This window comes from Lampetra fluviatilis, chromosome 31 (genome assembly GCF_964198595.1).
Source record: "Lampetra fluviatilis chromosome 31, kcLamFluv1.1, whole genome shotgun sequence".
In the NCBI taxonomy this organism is placed as follows: Eukaryota; Metazoa; Chordata; class Hyperoartia; order Petromyzontiformes; family Petromyzontidae; genus Lampetra; species Lampetra fluviatilis.
This window is the reverse complement of record NC_136305.1, coordinates 5,907,802-5,934,384: the sequence shown is the minus strand read 5'-3', so window position 1 is coordinate 5,934,384 and position 26,583 is coordinate 5,907,802. Positions and strand designations below refer to the sequence as shown.

At 47.0% G+C, this 26,583-nt stretch overlaps 1 protein-coding gene across 1 annotated transcript in view; it reads left to right on the top strand.

Annotated features, from left to right (window-relative positions):
* The window catches only part of LOC144943487 (zinc finger E-box-binding homeobox 2-like), a 98,147-nt gene extending 80,006 nt beyond the window's left edge, over positions 1–18,141 (top strand). The window contains exons 8-9 of the mRNA XM_078870973.1: positions 217–427; positions 14,808–18,141. Coding sequence (XP_078727099.1) covers positions 217–427; positions 14,808–15,442 — 846 coding nt within the window. The 3' untranslated portion in view covers positions 15,443–18,141. The remainder of the gene's footprint in view (positions 1–216; positions 428–14,807) is intronic.
* The last annotated feature ends 8,442 nt before the right edge of the window (positions 18,142–26,583 follow it).

The following is a 26,583-nucleotide window of genomic DNA, read 5'->3' as shown; positions in this document are numbered from 1 at the left end:
CGTTTTTGTCATCCGCGCTCGTGCACCACGTGACCAATGTACCTACGTGTGTCCCTTGAACTTCTTTCGCACCGTGCATAGCCATCCGTGCTAATCGGAAGTGCGGGGGAAGGACAACGAAACTAAACGCACAAAAAAGTTTCATTTATTTAATCGCACGTCAGCCCACTCCAAGATGCGACTCGACACCCCGTTCTCTCTTTCTCTGCTCCGCAGGGAAACCTGCTGGAGCTGGGCCCCATGGCGCTCAAGCTTCCGGAGATGGAGGTCCCAGCGGGGCCGTCGGCAGCCAAGGCGCGCCGCCTGGAGGTGCCCAACCTGGCCAGCGGCATCGCGGCGCCTGTCGGGGGGGTCTACACGTGCAACCTGTGCGACAAGACCTTCCAGAAGAGCAGCTCGCTCATGCGCCACAAATACGAGCACACCGGTGAGAGGGACGCTGCGGGTCTCGCCGGCGCGGACGCACGCAATGCACGCCTTCGTGAGGACGTTCGGACACCTCCGTATGTACGGACGGACACCTCTGTGCGGACAGAGACCCCCTCCGTACGCACAGACACCACCTACGTACAGATGAACACCTCCGTACGGAGGTGCCCGTCCGTTCGGACACAAAATTTATCCCCCCGTGTCGTAAAAAAAAAAGATACATTTTTTTTACCCTTTCTGGCAATACAGAAAGTGTTAAGATGTTCCAACACCAAATAGACACTTGATGGCTTGATGCCAAGTAATAGGTGTCCATTTTTTGTTTGAACATCTTAACAGCTGAATTATTTCCAGAAAGGGTAAAGCCTTTTTATTCTTTTTTGTATCATCTTAATACTGCCACAAAGGGTCCTATAGATCCCCCGTGTAGCCTTTAACTAACTGTTTGGTCAAGTGCTGTTAGCCAACAGCACCTATGCATGCCAGCATAGAGCATGACAGGGTGGGTGGCCACCTTTGTCTCCCCCAGTGGCGATGTTTTCACACACCGCACCAGGTGCTCATTTGAGGCTGAGTTGTCCTACGGGAGGCACAGGACCGGTTCAGATAATTGTGGCCGCGAGCGGCAATTGAAACTCGGGTCGCAGGGCGCTGACCACTGCGCCACCGCTCCTCACAAGCATGCGCACGCACGCACGCAAAGATGTTGTACATTGTACGCGGTGCTGTGCCACATCCCTCGCAGCAGCGGCTTTTGGCGAGCCATTTAGCAAAGACGGCGGTCGCCGCATCGCACACTTTCAGATGCGCTTCTTCAGCCGTCTGGAACGCTCTTCTTCCTTCCGATATGAGGAAGCCACTGGGGAGCTATATGCACTTTTAAATCTAGATTGAAAACTCATTTCTTTAGAGCTGCTTTTTTGTGGTTAGTTTGTTGCCCTTCCCCCGCACCTCCGATTAGCACGGTTGGCTGCATGCGTACAGATATTTCCACAGATGGCTTTCTTTTTCCTTCACGGTATTGGGTTGGGGTCAGCACCACGGTTGCACTTCACTTTCTAGTTGGCATTGCGGAACGCCGTGTTGGGCAATGGCCCGGCATGACAGGGAAGTGTGCAGTAAGCACTTCCACGAGTGTGTGGCTGAGCCACGTGAAGACGTGGGTCAGCCAAATCAAGAAATCCCTCTCCTCTCTCTGATCAGTTTTTTTTTTATGGATAACAGGAAGCCGACGCTGACGATTCGTTCTCCCGGCACGGCACAGAGGCGATACAAAATTCGCGTGCAAGTTTCTTAAATCCCCCCCCCCCCTCTACCCAGCATGCCTCTGTCCACCCAGCAGTGCAAATGTGCTGGACAAGAGATGTCATTTCCTGTTCTATCCCACCCTGGTACCGCATTCTGTCGTTAGATTTATCCTACAGCATAAAGTGGCGGCTATAATAATTATGCTATTTATTTATCTATCCGGGAAACGCTCGTAATATCCCAAGACTGTTTTTTGTAGGAAAGGTTTCGCTACATTTGGACGATTGGCCAATTCCATTTAAGAGCGTTTCATGCAGGAGAAAACCAAGGGAGAGATCCACAGAGGCAGATCCAATCCATCACTTCTTATTAGTATTATACTTTTTGCATATGCAAAAAGTCAAAAAGAGAAGTAAATATTCTAGCCCTGTTTATTGATCTGATCGATGGTGTTCGTGGAGGCAGAGGGTAGCTGAATTGCCATCGCCAAGACAACCCACAATTTGGGGGGGGGGGGGCTGAACAACTTCATACGACTCGTGCGTGAATAATTCACACGCACCAACAGGACGATCGATGCACACATGCAATGAACAATTGTAAAGCAAAAGCTAAACATAAGCTGTTGGCAGCTGAGATTTACAGTCCAGGACGGGTATAGTGATGAGGGCAGAGGCACAGTCTAGAAACACGTGGATAAGAAAATATGAGCAGCTGACCCCATGCAATGATGGGAATTTGGCTTCTAAGAAGATGCAAGTCTGTGGTTGTCTATGTAAGTCTTTGTAAAGGTATCGTGTGTAAGTCTGTGGATCATTTAAGTTGTTTGTGAGTCTGTGGATCTGTACTTAATTCTGTAGATCTCTATGTACGTTTATGTATCTCTAACTAAGTCTATGTGTCTCAATCTTGATTTGAGTCTATGTGTCTCCATGTAAGTCTGTGCAAGTGTGAGGTTATCTATGTAAGTCTATGGATCATGTAAGTGAAAGTGAGCCTCTGGGTCTGTATGTTAGTCTGTGGATCTCTGTGTACGTTTATGTGAGTCTATGGATCTCTTCGTAAAAAAAAGACGGTCACCGCATCATGCGGCACTTTCAGACGCGCTTCTACGGCCGTCTGGAACGCTCTTCCTTCCGATATTAGTAAGCCACTGGACCTATGCAATGTAAAATAGAGATTTAAAACTAATTTCTTTAAAACTGCTTTTTGTGTTTAGCTTGTTGTCTGTCCTCGCACCGCCGTTTTGCACGGTTGGCTACGTACGGTGCAAAAAAAGTGAAACATACATACATACATACTCAAGTCTATAGAATGTGGCTTGGGAAGAGGCACAGCAGTACACGCAGAGATAAATTCCGAGCAGCTAACCCCCGTGCAGTAAATGAGACTTTTGGCTTGGACAAAGAAGAGAGATGTTCCAGCATGCAGCGTTTTATCACCCAGAGATGCCCAAAAATCATTTATGACACCCAACCCCACAACTCGGATGAAATCCACCCCCTACCAACCACCACCACGACGACCGACCACCTCCTCGGCTCATCCAACCGTGTGATTTTCTTTTCTCCTTCACAACATTTTTTTCTTCAAAAATAGTATTCATATTGAAATGGGTGCATTTTGGAGAAAGGGGAGTCTTTGGGTGGGGAAAAGGGAAGGAAAATGGCCTTTGCATCTGTTACGACATGAGCTGTTCTGGCAACGAGCCGGGGGCCAGTGGCCAAGCAGCTGTGAGTGAGAAGAGAAGCGATCTCGGGCCCCGAGGTCTCGCTCGCTCATTGCGAGCTCCCCGAGCCGCCTACAATCCCTGGGGCAGCCAAGGCAGGAAGCGCTGAGATCACTGCCCGGGCAGGCGTCCACGTGCTAAGCCGGGCTGGGGGGGGGGGTTAGGCACGCGGACACACGCACGCACGCGCGCATGCATGGAGACGTAGGCGCAAATGCGTTGACATATGCACGGAAACGTACACACACGAATGCACGGACACGGACGCACGGGCGCACACGTACACACGAATGCGTGGACACGTACACGGACGGACATACATGCGCGCGCACACACGCGAATGCATGTACACATACACGGAAACACGTGCGCACATACACGTGCGTGGACACATTCACGGAAACACATGCACGTGGACACACAAATAGTGTGGACACAACACAAAGGCAAAAATCCCCCCCCCCGCCCCCACGTGTAGCCTTTTGCAGAACTTGTTTAAGCAAGCGCTGTTAGCGAGCACCTATAAAGACCGGCACGGCACACGAGGGGGTGGGTGGCCACCGGCCGGGGTTGGTTATCATCTGCGCCTCGGTGTTGTTTGTGTGAGCGTCGTCACCGTCCGTGTGAGCGTTGCCACGCGGCGCGTCGCCGAAACCCCGCGCGTGGCATTTACTTATATCCCCCCCCCCGCTCGCCTACGTAGTGTGTCCGTCCGGTCGGTCAGGTCGTTACTTATTTATTTCGTCTTCTTCTTGGTTCTTTCGGTAAAGTCACGTAGAAGGGAAATAATAAAGTAATTTATTATGTTGTATTTTTATTATTGTATTATTTGCCTTCTACGTGACTTTACCGAAAGAACCAAGAAGATGAATCCCTACAGTCACGAAAGCTTTAAATCGAAAATTATTTATTTCGATTAACAAGCCGGGCTCGAAGCCGAAAAGTGTTGCGACTCTTCCCCCCCGACCCTGCCCCCCCCCCCCGCGGGTACTGCCCCCCCCCTAACGCCGCTCGCACAGTCGAGCGGCCCCCCAGCAGCTCTTTGCAGCCGTAGGGGGGGGGGGTGCGGTGCGTCTGCGCAAATAAGCAAAAGGAAAAAATCCGCACAACGCTCTCGCAGGGAGAGAGGAGGAGGAGGAGGAGGGAGTTCTCGCGGCTGATGATGAGCGTTTAGCGTGCGCTGGTGGTGCCGTGTAACGGTGCCCTTAAGAGGGGAGCTCTTGCTCGGGCTCCCGCCAACTCAATAATCATCATAATCATCATCATAATTGTACATTTGTAAGGCGCGTTTCACCCGTAGAGTCGCCAAAATGCGCTCACGGTGGAGACCCCCCATCAGTCAGCGGTGGCGTGGGCAAGAAATCGCCGCCGCGCGTTCCTGAAAGGTGCGGACGACGCACATCGAATCGACGTGAACCACAAAGCGATTCTTTTTTCTCTCCAAATAATCTCCGCGTACTGGATGTCAATGATGGATTGCACTCGGCCACGGTACGGCGCACACGCCTTTGTGCGCGTAGCAAAGTAGTTCGCGTGCCAGGGAAGGTGGAGGCAAAGGCTGAGAGACGACGGATGTACGAGAGAGGTCGCAAACGGGTTTTGATTCCTTACCCGGCTACCCGTACCAGGGTCGCAAACGGCTACCCGTACCAGGGTCGCAAACGGCTACCCGTACCCGGCCGTACCCGTACCCTACCCCGTACCCGGCCGGGTATCGGGTAGGGTACGGGTATCGGGTACCTGATTGCGACCTCTGGGATGAAGCCATGTTGCAGGCGCCGGTGGGTTGATTCTAGGAACTTGAATTGTGAGAAGAGACAAGACGTTGGGAAATGAGTGACAAACAGTTACTCACCAGTGACTCACGGTCTACCCGTACCCGTACCCGGCCGCACCAGGGTCGCAAACGGGTATCGGGTACCCGGTTGCGACCTCGGATGTACGAGAAAGGACGAACGGCGTCGTCAGCGACGCGAGCGCAAGTTGCGTGGAGGTCGAGGCGACGCTAATCGGGTTGCGGTGTTCATGAAGTGACAATTGTTTTTTTTACCCTTTTATCTGGCAACAAAACTGACACCTTTTTTACAAGGAGTCATGTTTGCATTGACCACAATACCTGCGGTCGGAATGCAAACAAAAAACACAACTCTGATCATGTATGCATCGCCTTTTGGCGTCATCTGGTCCAACACCATGTGAGACTGGGCTCTAAGGAAAGCTGTCTCGGGTGTGGGCCAATCAATTTCAAGGAAGATGCATACATTATCAGAGTTATGTTTTTTTTTTGCATTCCGACTGCAGGTATTGTGGTCAATGCAAACATGACTCCTTGTAAAAAAAAGGTGTCAGTTTTGTTGCCAGATAAAAGGGTAAAAAAACAATTATCATATTTTGCTACTGGCAAAGGAGGTTCCAATGAAGCGACGGCGTGTTTGCGAAACATCGTCGTAAAAGGGGGGTGACGTAAATCGAGCTGTGCGTATGTCCGTTCAGCTTCTTTCGCACCGTACGTGCTAATCGGAGGTGCGGGGGATGGACAATTAAACACAAAAGGCTATTTTCACTCTCGACTGCTGTACGGTATATGCGGCCTGCCGAAGCAGCAACAATAATCGATATAGCTCCGGCACGTGTGCTGATAAGTTTAGTTTATAGTTTAAATGCCCGAGCATGCAACCCCAGCAGCAAATTGCGCTCACTTCAGTTGGCGGTCGACGTTCGAAGTGAGGACTGCGCCCCTCAAACGAGTGGTGCTGACCCCCACCCGCTCCCCCCCCCCCCCCCGTGGTCACCCCCCCTCCTCCCCCCCCACCGTGATCCGCGGATCACACAAATCACTCGAAACGCCGGGGTACTGCAGCGAACGCTGTCGCAAGGGGTCACGGTCACGCGTTTGGCGCAGCGGCTCCTTCAACGATGAACGCATGAATCACGTCCATGCTGCTTCGTGCACTTTTTAACGCTCGTTCCACTCCCCTTTGTCAGTGTTCAACTTTCTGATTTATATGTGACACACGCCGGTTAAAAACTTTACTTTTTAAGTACATCGGTACGTGGCTTTTCATGATGTACAGCCCTCAAAACAAGAAAATAATACAAAACCAGAGTGCGAGTTACTGCTTGCGTGGGAGAAAGTTCACGTAATTGTTGTTGTTGTTATTGTTTGGTATGCTAGCTTATTGAAAATGAAACCTGACCATATTGGCCTAACAAAGTAAATCCACCTCCATTACATTGCATTGAAAAATGTGATTTTAATTAGCAATACAATTTCTTCTGGCATTGAACACAATTGTATTGTAATCGTTCCGCAAAGTTATTTTTGTCCACAGTGGGAACATTTTATTAAAGTGGCCCGCACCTCCGATTAGCAGTTGGCTGTGTACGATGTCAAAGAAGTATAAAATACTAACACTACCCCTGGACTCAACGCTGCTCATAGATGCAACACTGCACCTCCGATTAGCACGGATGGCTACGTACGGTGCGAAAGAAGTTCAACAAACACACGTACGTGTAGAGGAGGAAGGCCGATTGTTACACGTGGAATGTTTACGTTATTGTTCCTTTATCTATTTAAGTGTAAAAAAAGGAATTATTCACTTCCCATATTATAGAGATTATTATTTTCCGGAAAAGAAGTCGCCCCCCCTGCAGAGTATGCCTGGTTTCAATAAGTTGTTTTTTCAAAGTTCAACACGTTTGTCAATAACACCGTGGCATTAAAAGGAAATATGGTCCCTTCTTCATAGCACGTAAACACAGTTATACAAGACAATGGAAAAAAGATGCACAGCAGTGCTTATTGTGGCAATGAAACCTAATCCGATACAGTCAACCCATAGAAACACATGGAGGTAAGTGGAGACTAGGAGAGATACATAGACCCATAGAGACACATAGAGACCCATAGAGACATGTAGACGTATATAAAGATTCGGAGAGATGCATAGAGACGCACAGAGGCACATACGGAGGCCCATAGAGATACATCAAAGACAAGTCACAGTAGTTGTGCGATTGTGGCCATGCCTCCGAAACTATGGGCCATAGAGTCAGCCACTGCAGTCCACGCTCCTTCAACGTAGGAGGAAAAGCAAAACTGCATGAACTCTGTCCTGAAAGCCCTCTCATCGTGGCTTGCAGATCTTGACATTGGCATTTAGCTCCCGAATGTATTGCTGCATTCATAGGCAAGAATGGAGAATTGAATGTTACACAACTGTGGTTTTCTTGGTTCCCCTTTAGTAAAACCCGAACGTTGATGCTGACACCAGCAAAAAGTTTTCACGAGCTGAAAACTTTCATGAGGACCTAAAGAACTACTTCCTTGTGCAGACCAAGATTTTTGCCTCTACAGGACAGGGCGGGGGGGGGGGCGGAAGAGGAACTTGGACACATTGTGGGGATTAATCTTTGTTTTTTATTGGGTTTCGCTCAACGTTGTAATGAAATGTATGGATGGTCATCAACAGGCACATAATAATAATACGATCTTGACTTGAAGCTTTCGTGACTGCAGGAATCCATTCTCTTTGGTTCTTTTGGTAAATTCGCGTCGGTAGAAAAAAAAAACAGATCACAATAATAATACGACCCAAATGTATAAGACGTCCTTCGGTCACTGTTGAGTGCCGTGGGTAAAAGTGCAGGCCCTGCAATTGCTTTGCTCACCGCACTGCTGGTGGAAAGGCCTCACTCTACCAGAGGGCGTTGTGTAGAGCCATTCCGATGCACATTTGGCTTGCTTTTTAATGCTGGCCTGACATGTTCTGTAGAGCTGAGAGTAGCTACACTTTACTACACCGCACACGACCTGCCGACCGACTAATTACCTTGCTCATCTCGTCAAGGAGCATAAGCTATCATCACGCGAATTCTGGTCATCCTCGCATGAGCGGCTTTTGGCTGGCACATCGAACAAAGAGGGTCACCGCATCGCGCGCTTTCTGATGCGCCTCTGCTGCCGTATGGAACGCTCCTCCTTCCGATATTAGGAAGCCACTGGAGCTATGCACTTTTAAATCATCGAGATTGAAAACTCATTTCTTTCGAACTGATTTTGGGTTTAGTTTGTTGTCCTTCCCCCGCACCTCCGATTAGCACGTTTGGTTGTGTACGTTGCGAAATAAGTTCAAAATACGTACACAACTAGAGTCTCATAAAAAGAATAGAAATTCCTAATTTTGTAATGCGCACATTCAACCACCCCAGCCAGATATACGCTACACGCGTGTGCGCAATATTTCACAAAGGCGAGGAGGGGATTTTAGAAACTCGCACCGTTGCTTGAGCTGCCATGCAGGGAGAGTGAACCAAGCGAGCCCCCGGCGTTACAAGTCCATTGCGTTAACCACAACACCGCGGCAGCACGGAGCTCCTATTCCTGAAAGCAGCTTGTGCTGTGCAGTGTCAAAACCCACACTCGGGGCGATCGCAGTGCAACTACTGAACAGAATGATCATACTGGTAGGAACCCACTGGTTCCACCAGCCAAAAGGGGATTATTGTGTCCGTCCGTCGTGTAGGGAGGGGCTGGGTGGGGAGGGGAGGGTGGGGAGGGGCTGGGTGGGGAGGGTGGGGAGGGGCTGGGTGGGGAAGGTGGGGCTGGGTGGGGGGTGGGAGGGGTGGGGCTGGGTGGGGAGGGGCTGGTCACCCCGTGGTGCCCTTATAAAACTCAACGTTTAACCTACTCACGCCGGCTTGTGCCCGCCCTCACAGTCGGGCATATTTGCGGAATACACCACGCCGCCGTTGACCCTGGCCATTGACCGAGCAACCCAACGTTCCTACCAGCTCCCTCCGCAGGAATGTATTAATCATAACAGTGCACGGTCTTCTGTCAATTAATTTCGCACCAGTAATGGGGCGGGGTGGTTTGACCATACTTCACCACCCAAAAAACCTTTTATGGATGATATTGGTCGCGAAAGCCTACGTGTTGAAACATACTTCACCAAACTGGTCCGTGTGGATTTCTGATGTTGGAGGGTCCCAGGACTGGTTCAGATTGTCACTCAACGTTCGTGTTACCCTTGACCAGGAATCAGACTAAGATGCTCCCGCTGATACGACGAATACTACCGCATAGTTTGCATAAAGCTCCCAGATGCGTTTTCGGTGTCGTACCGAGGCGTTGTTCTGCACGACGTCCGACGTTTCGCTCCACGTTGCATCGGGAGCTTTCTTCGGTTCCCGGAGGAAAGCGAAGAAACGCCGAACATCCCCCCCCAGTGACAGCACGTCGGAGAGCCGTGCTCTCCCGCCTGGCCCGTTAAGGGTAATACGTCTAGCGCCCGTTAGCGAGCAAGCACATGTACAACACGCCATATTGGACCGTTGCGAACAACTCTACTCCCCCTAGAGCATTGTGAAACCAGAAACGAACAATTATAATAAATCGCAATAGGTTTCCAACCAAGTGCTCATTTGAGGATTAGTGAACCCAGTGTTATCGCACGCTTAATGAATGTCAATATGAACGAGCTAAAATGGGCCACGTAAACATTTACCTCTCTTGCGCATTGCGCCGATGTGCATGCATATTTTACGCGCGTTGTATATAACATTACGTTATATAACACATTAAATGCACGCGTGCATAGTCTCTCCCTGCTGGTTGTGGAACCTCGCGACGATACCTTTGGTTGATAAAAAAAAAAACTGTGGGTGGCATTGCAGACTGTCATCCGCCGTTACCGCATCACAATACGACGGAGTATTTTGCCAAATAAACATCGCGGAAGAAGGCCCCACCCCCCCTCCCCCCTCCCCCCCCCCTTGCAAAATAATTGCGACAATAAACAATTAATTTTAATTGTTTACTTTCTCGCGCGAGCGCCATGCAAATGCCTTGCGTGCCGGAGAAAAAGCGATCCCCAGTGTTGGCTCCAATTATTTAGGCCAAAAGAAATTGGATGAGGAGGATATAGCGCGTTGTCAAGCGCCATTATTCACAGATGCGAGCAAAAAAATGTATTTTGTAACCCCCACCCACCCACCCTTTCCTCCGGCCCACTTTAATTGTGGATTTTTTTTTTAAAACGCCGTATTAATAACAAACGTAATGCCCACGTTTGTTAAATGAGCCCCTGCGTCTGTTGCGCGTCGACAAAATGAAGCATTAGCCACTTGCGCTATTTCGGAATTTACAAAACATGTGTATTTAAAATTGCAATTTCTGCAAACAAGCGCATAGAGCATTTACGCTCGGCAAATTCTCTTCGCAATTGCCAAACGCGCCAATGGAATGCGTAAGCGCATGCGTGTATTTATTGCGCACATATACCGCTCAAAAAAAAGTTGAAATGTTCCAACATTAGGACACATACACGCACGTGCAGCACGGAGCGCTGTGAAATTGATTACCACTTAAACTGAAATTTGAGCCTTATTAAAATTGTTTAATTTCATCCTGATGACTGCCAGTTGGATCATCTCCGCGGTGGTAATTTATTTTCTTCGTATCTGCACTGATGAGTTTGGGTGGGCTATAGAGGATCCTTTCCAAGCCAAATACTCGCCCAAAAGTTGGTCCAATTCCAGAGAGTGCTAACAATGTTCCGAATGAACCCCACCCCCCCCCTAGGGCCGATGTATCCAACGCGGTTTCACGTATTTACTGGGCATGTAGCAATTTGCCACTCTCACTCCCCAGCGATTCGATGCACTGTCTTGATTCTGGTTAATCTTCCAAAAAACATGTTTTTGCTGCGTGTAAAAATGCCATTTAATCACTGCCTCATTTGTGCTGCCTGTAGTACACCGTCCACCTCCCACCGTACAAACCGCAAGTCTTGTTTAGTAGCCTGCCTTGTTTTTGCCATCTGCCTCATTTGTATTGAATGTCGCAATTGCTCCGTCTCGTTCAATCGGTCCCATTTGTACCATCTCGTTTGAATAGTTTGTCTCATTTTTAATGTCCGTCTAGTTTGTATTGTACGTTTCATTTGCTCTGCGTCATTTACACGATCCGTCTTCAGTGCGCTGTCCATCTCGTATGCACCGTGCCTCATTTGTTCCGTCTCATTTATATCGTCCGTCTTACTTACACTTTGGCCTAAAGGTACATAGGCAACATCAATTTAGCGTATAATCAACACATGCATTTCAAACGGCGGATTCTCACGCGCACAATTCTACGCTCGTATCGCGTGCCCAAAAAACAATTTAGACCGATGACTCAATGCATCCTTGGACGCCTAATATGCACATAACATAACCGAACGCAATCCATCATTACGCAGTTACCGTGCGCACACGAGTAAGCACAGAAGTGGCTACTACCTCTCAGGCCTCTCCCACGTGCTGTGACGAAGAACCATTGCCAGAAACGTTGCCCATTATAAAATTTTACTTATGAGGCCACAGTGTAATTGACCAATGTGTTGAGTTCTTTGTTGCTCTTCTTGGTTCTTTCGGTAAAGTCACGTAGAAGGGAAGTAATAAAATAATAAAAATAAAACATAATAAAATAATTCTCACGACGTTTCGGCCACAACGCAAGCAGCACGTCCTCAGGTGTTGTGGCCGAAACGTCGTGAGAATTATTTTATTATGTTTTATTTTTTATTATTTTATTACTTCCCTTCTACTTGACTTTACCGAAAGAACCAAGAAGATGAATCCCTGCAGTCACGAAAGCTTTACATCGAAATTTTTTTGTTTTATTTTTATTATTTTATTATGTTTTATTTTTATTATTTTATAATGTTGTATTTTTATTATTTTATTATTTTTATTTTAAATGTTTTATTATGTTTCATTTTTATTATTTTATTATGTTTTTTTATTTTATTTTATTATGTTTTATTTTTATTATTTTATTATTTCCCTTCTACGTGACTTTACCGAAAGAACCAAGAAGATGAATCCCTGCAGTCACGAAAGCTTTACATCGAAATTCTTTGTTGCTGTTAGCTGAGCGCGATGGCTCACGCCTGCGACTCAGTGCTTTGGAGGCAAGGGTTGGTGGATCACGTCGTCTTCGTATTTCGTACGGCCGATGCAGACACAGAGCAACAACTACAATTTCACATTCAGGTGGTCAAGCCAGATAACAGCGGAGTGTATCGCTGTGATGTCTCCTTCGTATTTGTGGATCGGCGTATTGCGTCCGATTCACAAATACGAAGGATCACTTCGTGATTTGTCGTAAGTGACATAAAGTCCCCGCCAGATTCGCAGCTTCACATAACACGTCACCCTGGCACGTTGCCCCTTTGTATGTACACGTATCTATGTTGAACTTCTCTCGCACCGTACGTAGCCAACCGTGCTGAGGGGCAGAGGTCGCAGCCGGGTAACCGATACCCGTACCCTACCCGATACCCTGACTGCAGGGATTCATACCCGTTTGCGACCCTGGTGCGGCTGGGTACGGGTAGGCCGTGAGTCACTGGTGAGTCACCGTTTGTCACTCATTTCCCAACGTCTTGTCTCTTCTCACAATTCAAGTTCCTAGAATCAACCCACCCGCGCCTGCAACATGGCTTCATCCCAGAGGTCGCAATCAGGTACCCGATACCCGTACCCTACCGGATACCCGGCCGGGTACGGGTAGGGTACAGCCGGGTACGGGTGCCCGTTTGCGACCCTGGTGCGGCCGGGTACGGGTAAGGAATCAAAACCCGTTTGCGACTTCTGCTAAGGGGCCATCCATTTAGTCTGTACGCATGGAGGGGGGGTTAACCCAAATGCGTACGCTTGCGTATGGGGGGTCGACTGACAATTTCTGTACGCATAGGAAACGGGGGGGGGGGGGGTGAATCCTCGATAATAATTTGTCTACATTGGCCTTCAAATTAGTTAGATGGTCCGGCGGTGGACTATCTGTTTGCTTAAACACGTGAATATTATTAACCCTTGATCGTTTCTGCGTGGATTAAAATCGGCCGTTCTATAGGATTCGGAGAGGGGGGGGTGCGTCAGGCGTACCTACACAGGTTGGGGGGGGGTGTAAAAAGCTCGCGTGCGTACAGGGAGGAGGGAGGGGTGAAGTTTTGATAGATTTTTGCGTACCTACTCAATGTATGGCCCCTAATCAGAGGTGTATTGTTGATTCTATGGGCAGTGTTGAGTCTACAGATAGCGTTAGTATATGGGCAGAATGTATATTGAACTTCTTTCGCACCGTACGTAGCCAACCGTGCTGATCGGAGGTGTGGGGAAGTCATTGGCGCACTTTCGCCAAAACCGGGTGAGAAGAGACATTGGCTGAGGCGTGAATGGTGCTTCCATTAGTACGAGCGCACGTCTTTGGATGCGTTGCTTTGTGTCTCCGTGCATTTGTGGAGTGTTTGTTGCATGGAAATGTTAAATCTGCGCGTCGCTCTCAGTGAATGCGGCTAGAAAGGTTATTAGCGGGTTTAGAATGTCATTTGCACGACTCCGAAAATCGCAGCGCTGCAACGCTCAGCCAGTCGCGTGGCTAATGGGGCTCTGCGAAGACGAAGGTGAAAATTGGCGGATTAATTTCGACGCTGAAGTTAATCATCATACCTATGTTTGGGCATCACATTGTTGAGTTTTCACCCCCCCCCTCCCCCCCCCCCCCCACTTAAAGGAATTATGAAAAAGCCATCGTTTCTATTTTATAACAGCCGACAACGCTTCTGCATAGCGAACCTTAGACATGTCAGACATGGTTGACGTGGGACGATTACAAAACCCCCGATGAAATTCAACACGTTATCCCAATTCAGGGTAACGATTCTAGCCAAGTATTTGTACTTTTTTTTATTTCGATCGTTCCACCTCGTTTGTAATGTTGCTCATTTGTACCCCCCCTCCACCCCCTTCCCGGTTTGTGTAGTTCCGTTCGCTCTGCTAGCCTCAATGTAACGTAAGCGTGTCACCAAAATATAATTTACATTCGTCGTTGATTCTTACGCAGATGATGTCACGGCGCGTGCATTGTGATGGGAAAAAACTAATTTTATTGATGTATGTCCCGCGATGAACGGCGTGGCACGGCTGGTGGTAACACGTATATGCACAAGTATAGTTCTGTTCCTCTACTTCAATTTGTTTGATTTTACCAGGCTAAGGCCCACTGCAGCTCTATGGCTCCTTTTCAGAAGAGACCTGGCCACATATGATAGCTTAATGAAATGGCTGATCACGTGGAAATTTATAGCAGCCAAATATACTCTAAACAGACGTTGATTCTAAATGTGGAGGGAAAACCCGGAGAGACCTAGAGGAAACCCCACGCGACCACGGGGGGAGAGAGAGAGAGACATGCAAAGTCCAAATATACAGCAGGCGTCAGGGTCGGGATCGAACCCATGACCTCCTGCATACCAGGCGAGGGAGTTAACATCTCGCCACCGCGATAGTCAGTCGAGTGGTGCTAACCGCGTGCTCCGTGTATGTTGCGCGCGCGTGTGAATGGGCGCAGGAAAGCGGCCCTATCAGTGCCAGGTGTGCGCCAAGGCGTTCAAGCACAAGCACCACCTGATCGAGCACTCGCGCCTGCACTCGGGTGAGAAGCCGTACCAGTGCGATCGCTGCGGCCGGCGCTTCTCGCACTCGGGCTCCTACTCGCAGCACATGAACCACCGCTACTCCTACTGCAAGCGCGAGGCCGACGAGAGAAGCGTGCAGCACCAGCAGCAGCAGCACCAGCAGCAGCAGCTGCAGCATCAGCAGCAGCAGCATCATCATCGGTTCGAGCAGCAGCTGCAGCAGATGCAGCAGCAGCAGCAGTTTGGCGTTGACGACGCGGCTAGCGGGATCGAAGCCGAGATGCCACGGGAATCGTCGTCGTGGGGGGGCGAGCAGCACGTCGCGGCGCGGTCGCGACCCTCGCTCGGGGAAGAGGAGGTCAGCGACAAAGAGGAGGAGAAGAAGGAGGGGGAGGAGGGGGAGAGGGAGGAGGAGGAGGAAGAAGAGCGTGACGGGGCCGGCTACGAGCCACAGGGCTGCGCCGCCGGGCCAGACAGCTCGGCCACCGAACTGGATGAAAGCTCCGACGAGAACGAACCCGAGGTCAAGTCGAGCCGAGACGAGCAGGACGCGGCGGAAGACTTCTGAGACGGAGGAGGAGGAGGAGCGGCGGCGGCGACACCGTCGAGATATACACGCTGCGACCCACGCACGGAGCCGCGGCAACCGCGTGCGGGTGTTGTCACGGCGGCCCTGGGTGTCACGGGAACGGGCTCCGATCCGCGCGACGTCGGAGAACAAAGGTGGCAGAAGAGTTCCCATCGCGAGAGACTGATGGCTACGCGCGCAGGGAGAGGGGGAAAAAAGGCACTTATGAAATTATTCACGGGGATGATGGACTTCCCCGTTAGCTCCTGCACGCAAAACAATATGCCAACCGTCCTTGCTACGATACATGAGACTTCCAATAAGTCGGCACTTAAATATTCGACTATTTTTTGACATTCGCTTTAGTAATCTTTCGAGTGAGACGGGGAGAGCGGTACAATGATTTTCTTTTGCGGTGTGTGCCGCGTTTTCACACACAGCAAGCAACAGGTACCACCGCCGTGGACAGCCGTCAACAAATGCATCGAAGTAATTCCATCGCTGCTAATGATATACATGGTACTCTCCTACGATCCTTCGTGCATTGATGAAAATCCCACGGTCTGTGTGTATGTGTGTGTGCGCGTGTGTCACGCCACTCAAAATGTAAATAACATTAGCCCAATGTAACCCGCTATGCCGTCTGCGTGTGTGTGTCTACACTGTTTGTGTACGTGTGTTAATACATCGCACGGTGCAACTTAATCTGCCAGTTGTTTTGGAAAGCAGTCACCCATATAATAAACCGCTCGAGATATTTAGTGCAAATGCATTGCACGTAAACGCATAAATATTTACACCAGTGTAATATATCACATCATGTTCATACATCACCCACCCTCACCGTCGAAACTTTTGGCTACCCTCACGATGAATTAGCCTCGCGTCACCATCGTCAACCGTTAGTGGTGTAACTATGCATCGATTGGTCAATTTAATATCGATTATACATCTCCCCAAACACAGTACACATGCCAACGTTGGGGCGTATCGCTGGAACCGTGGGCTCAGCATTGGCCGAAACGTTCCACGTTTTGCTGGCGCGACACACGCATCGTATGGCGCGCTTGACAATTTTAGCGGCCGCGTGCTCGTTGTCTGCGATCGGTCGACACGACCCCTCTGGGCGGTGCACGTGGTTCCATCTCCGTCGTCACAACGCAGTCATGAAGCAACAACAAAACCACCCGAACTCAGTTCTTCGATCAAATCGTGACCTGCAGTGGCGACGAATCCATCGCGCCACGGCGGGACGGGGTGAATCGTTGACACCCCCTCGCGCCGCTCGCGGATGTCTGCATTCGGGCGTGGGTCCTCGGTGCCACGGGAGCGAGGTTGCACGTGGGTGGATGTGGTGGTGGTGGCGGTGTCGTCGACTTGAGAGCATTACCGAGGATAAGCGCTCCGGCACTCTGATTGTTCGGAGGCGACGACGGCGAGGTTTACACCCCCCCCCCCAAAAAAAAAATATATATTCAGTGCAATCCGCATTTTGCCGCATGACAGTGCTGCAGTACACCGCTACAGTATTTAATATTTATATAGATGTGCGCGGTGGTGAGGGGGGGGGGAGCTTGGGGCGGCAGGGGGGAGAGGTGCTATGATGGCCAGAGATGCATTTTTTCCTCCCGTCCGTTGTGAACGCTGACACACACACTTAGGGTTGCCACCTGACCTGGTTTTCCCGGGATTGTCTTCTGTTTTTTTGAAGAAATCGTGTAATTACAGTCATCCCAGGTCATTCAATGTCTGGGTTTTTTTTGTCAGTTGTGCGAGCTTAATAATAATAATACCCCGCTCGAGACCGCGCGTATACATGCAATTCTCCCCCTCGTCCTGTATTGTGATATGTTCTTCCCCAGCGATATGTCCCGGTTTTTCCTGTACCTCAGCGGTGGCAACCCTGTGGTACCGCACGATCCCAAGCCGCGTTCCACACGGCACTTATTCTCACCTGGGGGAAGAGGTGAGAAGAGGTGCTATGATGAGCGAGAGCGTCTTCTGTTTTTCTTACAAAACTCAGCAATCTTAAAACCGCGTGAATAACAACAAGACGAAGGGACAAGAGACAAGAACAGGACACTTGTGAAGCAGAAACCAAGGCCTCGAAACAAGGCAAGGACTACGTCGTGAACAATGAAGGAAACGAACAACCATTGCCCGTTTGCTGGTCTAACTGCAGCAGAAGAAGGTGGCTGAGGTGCAGCCGTGCAACTGTTGTGCTCACACCACTGCTGGTGGAAGGACCACCACTTTCGTGAGATATATATGGCCACACTTTAGCCCACCCGCACGCGACCTGCCGATCGGTGAACTGCGGCGTACCGATTGACACAGAGGCAACGAGATGTGAGAAGGCTGCCCATTTGTGCCACCTGTCACGCCGGGAGATGAAACTGGCAACCTCTGGGTTCCCAGGCCAGATTGCAAAGCATTACCGCGGCAGCGGCGTCCTAACTCCAGTTGTAAGTCGTAAACTTGTATTTAACCAGGAGATGTTAAACAAGCCATGGAGACAGCATGAGAGATGTTCTTATTCTCAGTCGGTTAAATCATGAGTTTAAAATAACTAATTTAAATCGCGGGTTAAATCGTGAGTTCAATCGTATGTTTGATTTATTTTAAGTCGCACGGTAAAACAGAGCGGCGGTGACACAAATCTGACCACAATAACTCAGAAACGAAGTATGAAGCGTCAGTCTAACTAAAACTGCAGATCATTAAACCCACGCCACGATCATTCCCAATTTCATTCAACACGAGGGGAATACCATCAGCACCCTATTCGTTTTGTTTCCCAAGTCCACGTTACACTGCTATGTATTTAAAAAAAAAAAACTATGTTTTAAACAAGCAGTGGTAAAACCACTCTAAACGTCTTTAAACTGCCCTCCTTTTGATAAGAACAGCTTTTGGCTGTTAAAAAAAACCAGGACCGTGGTCTCTAATCCCGTTAGCAGAGGTGTGGCTTTTCCACGTCATCCCGAATCTGGGATTTAACAAAGACAAAACGAATGGAGTACATCTGCGAACATTCGCATATTATTGGTAAGGGATGTGGTCCTTAATTAGATAATTTACAGGTAATAAGGGTGTAATTTCGTTAACCTTGAAATATGCCCTCTTATGCCTGATATTGTCGATAATTAAAAAGAAATGTAGCACCTTACTCCTCTCCCGGGTTTCCACCTGTCCTTGTTTTCCCAGAATTGGTCCTCTTTTTATTTTGAGGAAGCCGCTGTCCTGGGAAATCTTTAAATATTCCCAGGACACTAAAATAATACAGCACTGAAGACAATTTCTTCTCACTGTGTTGTCCCCCTCTCCTCCGGTATTGTGAGATAGTTTCCTGCTGCCCATGGCTATGCCTCTGCTTTCGTTGGTAACCCCTGCCCCCCCCTCTCGTCCAGTAATAAACGTAGGGAATTGTTCATGCTCTCGGTTCGGTTAGCATTGTGTAATGTACACGCGGAGAGAGAGAGAGAGAAAGAAGAAGGGGGAGAAGACGCAGACCGTTCCCTTGTGTAATGCGTGAATGTGTCTTGCGAAAAGCGATGGTTTGACACTTCCCCCCCCCCCCAATTTTTTTTTTTGGGACATTGCAACAACAAAAAACGGTCCCGTTTTCTTTGCAAACGCTCTCAGAAGTCGGTAGCGTGGGCGGGGGCGGGGGTGCTGATTCCTCGCCACAGCCCAGCAACAGCTTTGGTGGCAGAGAGGACGATTGTGACCCTCGTCGCACGGCGTGACCCCCCCTCCCCCCGATCGGAACACCGCTCGCTCGATCTAATCTCTCTCTCTCTCGTGTGCTCTCCATCGGAAAAACCGAAGCGGGTGGCGATGTGTTTTTTTCGGAATGGGGCGGACCTGTTTCGGTCGCCGTTTCGTCGTCGACCCGCACTGACCAGCGTGGTGAAGAGCGGTCAAACAATCCACGTGGTTGACACGGCAATATGGAGGCCTTCATCAAGAAGTGGATTGACGAAGGGCTGTAATTTATTATTATTATTAATATATATTAATCGGTTGGAATTTTATCGAAGATATACCCCGCTGATCTAGAAAGTGGCACGTTTGCTTCTTGAGTGCTCCGAAAGCTCCGCATTCCTTTTCCATAACGTAGGGCTTATATATATTATAATAATGAGTATATACGGTATATGCAGAGCCTGTGTATATCAACAATACCGTATGTATGTAGGTTTCACACGAAGTACACCGTAAAGTGTGCGTGGGATGATTTTACTGCATGAGCAATAGTAATTACACAGTTTAATATGACACTTTCATTTGTCCCATAATGTCTTGTACTTCCAAAAAAAAAGAATTGCCCCCTACGTACGCTAATATGCGTGCATGCTTATCCTGCCATTTGCGGTTTTCCACTCGTCCACAATTCATATACGCTCTATTGCACTGCTATGCTAAACACAGGCAAACAAAAAAAACAATGGCATCTTATATATACAGCGTAAAATATGTTTTGCTATGGTTTATTGATTTGTTTGAAAAAAGAAAAAAAAAGAAAAAAAATCGTGGCGTAAGTTCATGGAATTGCGTAAAGAAGAAAATACTTATTTAGAACGTGGGGGGAGAAGGGGGGAATGATTAAACATAAAATGTAATACGAATGTTATTGTATATTCCAGAACTGAGTATGCTTGTTTTTGTATTATTGGTAACAGGTCATGGATGCTTCACGAATCATTTTTAAAACGTGCACATTTTTCGTGGGAATTTTTTTAATGACACTTTGTTCCCGGCCCCAACACCATTTTATATACATCTTGCCAGTACAGTATTTTGTAACCACACCTTGTGCATGTTTGTATGGGTACACGAAACCCAAGAGTTTAGTGGGATTTATGAGCACATTACAGCAATGTGTTGCCATGTAATTGAGTTGTGTTTTTGTTTTTTTAATTAATATTATTGTTGTTGCGAATGCTTAATTCGTTTTTACAGGCATTTATTATTGCAAGTATTATTGATATTATTTTGACAAGAAATGATGGCCGTGATTAAGTCACGTGGGAAATGATTTGATAATTGTTGTCACACACAAAAAAAACTAATCTTTAAGATAGACATGCTCACAGATGTGTTTCCTCGTTCAGTGTATGTATATTTATTAAAAACTAAAAAAAACATTTTGTATGCCTTGCACAGAACCATTGCAAAATAAAGTGTGAAAGCTACACTTTGGGTCATTCTCAACGGTGCATGTGTGGAGTATATGTGAGTCTTGATACAACAAACCATACTCACAAAGACAAAACGCTCGGTGGCCTACATAGACTGTTGGGGCAAGTGCTGTTAGCGAGCACCTATTAGGACCAGCAAGGTGGCGCATGTATGTACGTATGTCGAACTTCTTTCGCAACGTACGTAGCTAATCGGAGGTGAGAGGGGAAGGACAACAAACACAACAAGCAGATCTAAAGAAATGAGTTTTCATCAGGGGGTAGTGTGGTCAGCAGCATGCCCTGCACGTCTTTATCTCCCCCAATGCAGCTGGTAGTTATTTAAGGCCGAGTTGACCAAAGGGGAGGCCAAAGCCAGTTCAGATAAACCATCACCGATGTTATCGTAGCGGAGATCAAACTCAGATCGCTGCATTCGTAGAACAGTAACATTAACCACGAACGCTCACATTTGTCAGAATCATGTACGATACACAAAGACAAAGGACCCCTGTATAGTCTGAACAGACTGTTGGGGCAAGTGTTAGTAGCGAGCACCTATGAAGGCCGGCATGGCACAAGAGGTGGTGGATGGTCAGCACCACGCCCGTCCGCCTTCGTCTACCCAGTGGCGATGTTTACACACCGCACCAGGTACTCATTTGAGGCTGAGTCGACCTTGGGGAGGCTCATGACCAGTTCAGATAATCGTCACTGGGTGTTGGCCGTGAGCGGGAATCGAACTCGGGTCGCCTGGTTTGTAGCGAAGCGCGCTAACCGCTTCACCACCGCTCCCCACACGTATATCTATGCACACACACACGCACATTAAAACACAAACAAGTGCTTATACATTAAACACACATAATTAATCAACACAACAAACTAAGGACTAAAACACAGGAGTGACACAATTTGCCCTATCTCGATTAAATTAAGTTCAGGCCCCTTTTTTGTTTTACAATCATTTGAAATGTAACGGCGGGATAAAGACAAATCCACTGTATCTATACACACTCTTAGTTCTTTCGGTAAAGTCACATAGGTAAAAAATTTAAATTGAAATTAATAAAAATAAAATATTTTTTATTTATTTGTATTAATTTAAATTTCATTTTTTTACCTACGTGACTTTACCGAAAGAACTAAGAGTATGAATCCTTGCAGTCACGAAAGCTTCAAATCTAGAATGTGTCTATACAAGTTAAACATTTAACCATCTGTGTGAACTTTCGAATGTCATACTGTCATATGTTGCTTTAAAATGAAAGCGGCCAAATGCATTCTCATGCACGGCTATCCTTAAAGATTGCGTAATGCGTTCGCTCGATAAATGCAGTCAATTACACGATTAATTTTAAACTGTATTATTCTTCATGATACAAGTTTTTTTTGGGTTAGATCGCGTAAATATAAATGTGTCGTTAAACCCACCACCACCCGACACAGCCAATTAGTAAGGCTTGTCACGTAAACAGAACGTGCCAATTCGTTACTAGCACAGCACACCGGTTGTATTAGAGATTAAATCCACAACATTTACAATCTGAATACAACGTTTCGCCAGTAATTACAACTAGCATCATCAGGCGAGAGTCAGATATGTGGAGAAATCCTCCTGTTTCGTTCTTAAATAGAGGGATAGATGTGATGTCGTCACTTGTGAGCCACTCGTGTACGAAGGCCAGAGTGGGATGGGGTTAATGAATACATCTACATTACAATGGATATCCATTACCGGTTGGATTATTCCTATCGTAATCAACGACATCATGCATGCACGTTGTTCTTGTACATCCTGTCGTTGTATGCACGAAAATAGCCGTACCCGTCATTGCTCACAGCTAATCACCATTGACGTATGGTGACCTGTACAGGCATGCAGTTAAACAGTGTATTACTTCATGATTTGCTTCCAAGCAGCACTAAGCCTTTAGTGATGCGAACGGTTAAAATTATTTTGAATTCTCTCAATTTCGATATATTTTCTAATTAGTCTTGGCCAGTAGTAACAATTTTTGCACAGATCGTCAACATCAAAATCAATTTAGTGTCCTTATTGGCACGCGTGTTCTGATCAGAATTAGAATATCTATTTATACTGGAGGAATCCGATGAGCTATACAGCTTTTTTAACAGATGTTCAGTAGGGGCGGGTAAGAACGTAACGACAACAAACAATACAATAAACATGATCGGAGTGTAAAGTATAACAAAGGTAAACAAATCACCCAAGTACATACTAATAAAATTAAACCACCCTCATCCTACCCGGCAAAGCCCACTGAGGTATTAACTTATTTTTCAGAAGCGACCTGGCCACAAACGATAGCCTAAACAAAGTGACCCATCATTTGGACATTATTCGCACCAAAATAATCTAGATAATCATAACGCATGAGTCAAGTCCCAACAATAAAACATAAAGTAATTTTTTTTTTGCTTAGGCGGGAGCGATTCTATCCACGAGACGACCATTGTTGACTTCCCCATAAAGTGGTACTAATGTTGTCAATCGGAAAAGAATAATGGGCCGAGTCAACCCTCCCCCCACCCCAACCCAACCAGCATATGAATCCGCAATATTCCAATTGCAAAGCTCCTCTCTCCGCGAACTGTGCCACCAGGCCGGATGAAACGCCCGAATACGTACGCATAATAAACGGCTAAAACAAAAACAAAAATCCCATTGCAAATGACGAGATTTGTCACGAGCCACAGCAGACTTTGCTCACGACCTACCAATGCGGCCACTGGTCACAAGGCCCTCTTAAGGCCCCCCCCCCCCCACCACTTACAAGCCACATGAGAGCCCACCATGTAACCGAAACGAGCACGTGCCACGAAACTGCTCTTTGAGCATTGGGCCACGATCATTTCGCAACCAGTAGCCGGTCGCTTCAGTGGGTCACGTTACAGGAACGGTCATGTGCTTTGCTCGGCCAAATGCACGTGGTTTTTTTTGCTTCTTCTTCTTCTTGACACTTCCTGCACACGAATGGGATGCACGAGGTACCACACCCGTATTTGCCTCGTGATCAAATGTGTATGCAACATAAATGACTCGATTTAAAGCTTTCGTGACTGCAGGGATTCATCTTCTTGGTTCTTTCGGTAAAGTCACGTAGAAGGGAAATAATAAAATAATAAAAATAATAAAAAATAAACTAATTCTCACGACGTTTCGGCCACAACGCAAGACAGCGTCTTTCCGACAGACCCGTTCTTCACCTGAGGACGGCTGCCTGCTTTGTGGCCGAAACGTCGTGAGAATTATTTTATTATGTTTTATTTTTATTATTTTATTATTTTCCTTCTACGTGACTTTACCGAAAGAACCAAGAAGATGAATGACTCGTTCAACACGTACTGTAGGCTTTCGCGGCTAATATTATTCATAATAAAGGTTTTTGGGTTAGATGGCGTAAGTATAAATGTGATCTAACCCAAAAACATTTATTATGAATAAATGACTTGCCTGGCAATGTTTTGTTTGTTATGTATATATGTATTCGGCAATCTGTAAATTCGTAAATACGCGACTGAATAAAAAAATTCGAGCAGATGCATAGCAAACACATCTTGATGTTTTAAGCACACTACGCCTATACTCTTTGTTTCTTTCGGTAAAGTCACGTAGATGAAAAATAATGAATAATAAATAAATAAAACATACATAAAATTAAAATACATTTCACAAATAAAAAATAAATTGTATTTATTTTTTACTTTTCGTCTACGTGACTTTACCGAAAGAACCAAAGAGTATGGGTCCTTGCAGTCACGAGAAGTTCCAATCTAGAATCACACTAACCCTGTTTTTTTATTAAAGGCAATCTTGGTGGATCCTATTATCTGCGTGGCTATCTGCCAAGACAGATGGATAATCGGAAGAATGTGCAACAACTTCGGCTCCACTCGTCTTATCTGCGGATAAAAAAAAAATTGCCGTCTACAGCACGGTCAGGGTTGATGAAATCATGGGGCATTGACGCAGGGGCATAGAAGTATCGTGCAATCGTTGATTTTTCTGCACTGCCATCCGCTGGCCACCAGGCAGCCCTGCAGCAGGCTGTAATAAGTATAACCCGTAAAAACAAAGTTTTTCACTATAAATCCTTTATATGCGTGGCAGCGAACTTAATATAAAGGATTTAAAAATATATTCGCCTGTGGAGGACGCGGGGATCGATCCCGCGACCTTTGGCATGGGAAGCGAGGGCGCTACCAACTGCGCTACTCCGCCACGGCCTGTGGAGGGGCTACGCTCTGGGCTCTTATACTGTGACATTCAGCCAAAGCGATGAATGAGTTCTATTTGAATATATGTAAAATATGTTTTTTTGCCTAAAAAGTGTAAAATTTTGGGAATTTTTTTCACGAACAATAATTGTCTGGCACAACGAGTCTGTGTGGAAAATGTCAGCTCGATTGGATCACGGGAAGTGGGTTAAAAAACGAGCGAAAGGTTTGCACGGTCCTAAGCAAGCAAGCAAGCACGCGAACTTAATATAAAGGATTTAAAAAAACAAAAGCGGTTGTCAGAATCTTCATTTATCCTGGAGAAATCTGCTGAGCTCCGGAGCTCTTTTCACATCTAGTAATAGGTTTTTACCCTTTCAACTGATACAAAAACTGACACCTTTATACAAGGGGTCATCTTTACAATAACCACAACACAAGCAGTCAAAATGCAAAGAAAAAGAAACAACTCTGATGATGATAATGATATGCACTGTCCTTGAAGTTGATTGGTCCACACCCGAGACAGCTTTTCTTAGAGCCGAGTCTCCATTGGTGTTGGACCAGATGACGCCAAAAGGCGTACAACTCTTTTCACATATGTCCAGTGGCTGTCGCACAGTGGTCACCCATGCAAGCACGAAGCAGGCTCGAATGTGTATCGCGTCACACTCCAATCAAGGCAACTTACTTTGTCCACAAATGATGGAGATCGTAACGCGAGACGTAAGGCACTTGATGTTGAACCTGGCCTGTGAGTGAAACGAATCAACCTCGACTACATTCCAAAGTTAACTAAATTCCAACCTCGACGATATTTCAGCCAAATGTTGTCTTCGTAGCCCTTCTAGAACATCATCAGAATTTAGAGAGACACACTCACAATCGCCTATATCTGCTAAACAGAGTTGTAAATGGTAAAATTACTACATTTTTAAATGCACAAAAAACACTTCATATCAATGATAAAGCACGAAAGGATTCCGCTTTGGACGTGTGTAAGCAAATAAAAAAATACAACAATTTTGTTTGAAAATAATTTACGGCGTTAATAAGCAAAACATTGAAGGATTTCTTGTGACTCCGGTTAAGTGTAACGTTTTTGATTTTGACCATTTTAATAAACAAGTGGTTGCGTTTAAAAGCATTCGCACGTAACGTGCATTATTCATCTTGTGCTAATTGTGTTATTTGCCTGGGAGAAACAAAGTAATGACAGAAATGCATTAACGCAGAACGGAATTAACTGGGCTCCATACATTCTCTTTATGCGTCACACACGCCAACAGAATGTGTAAACATATTCGCACGGCAACACGAGCGTATAGAAAAGCACAGGAACTTTTTCAGTTTATCCTAATAACTATAAAAACCATAAAAAAAATTTGTAAAAAAAATACCAGGTAAGGCCCACTGACCCTATATTTAGCTCTTTTTTTCAGAAGCGGTCTGACCACAAATGATAGCTCAACGAAGTGGCTTATCATCACGTGGACATTTATAGAAGCCAATCAGTGAGTTATCACCATAAACGTGCCCGGATATCTTGGGATCTCAAGCTAAGTGGGATTGACCCTGGTTAGTGTTTTGATGGGTAACCACCGAGGCTTGCCAGGTATTGTAGGCATGGCACTGCGCGAGGAGTGGCCAGGAGAGGTCAGTGTTGAGTGTCACCCTCCTCCCTCGAAAACGCGGTGGCTTTTCTCTGCTCATCAT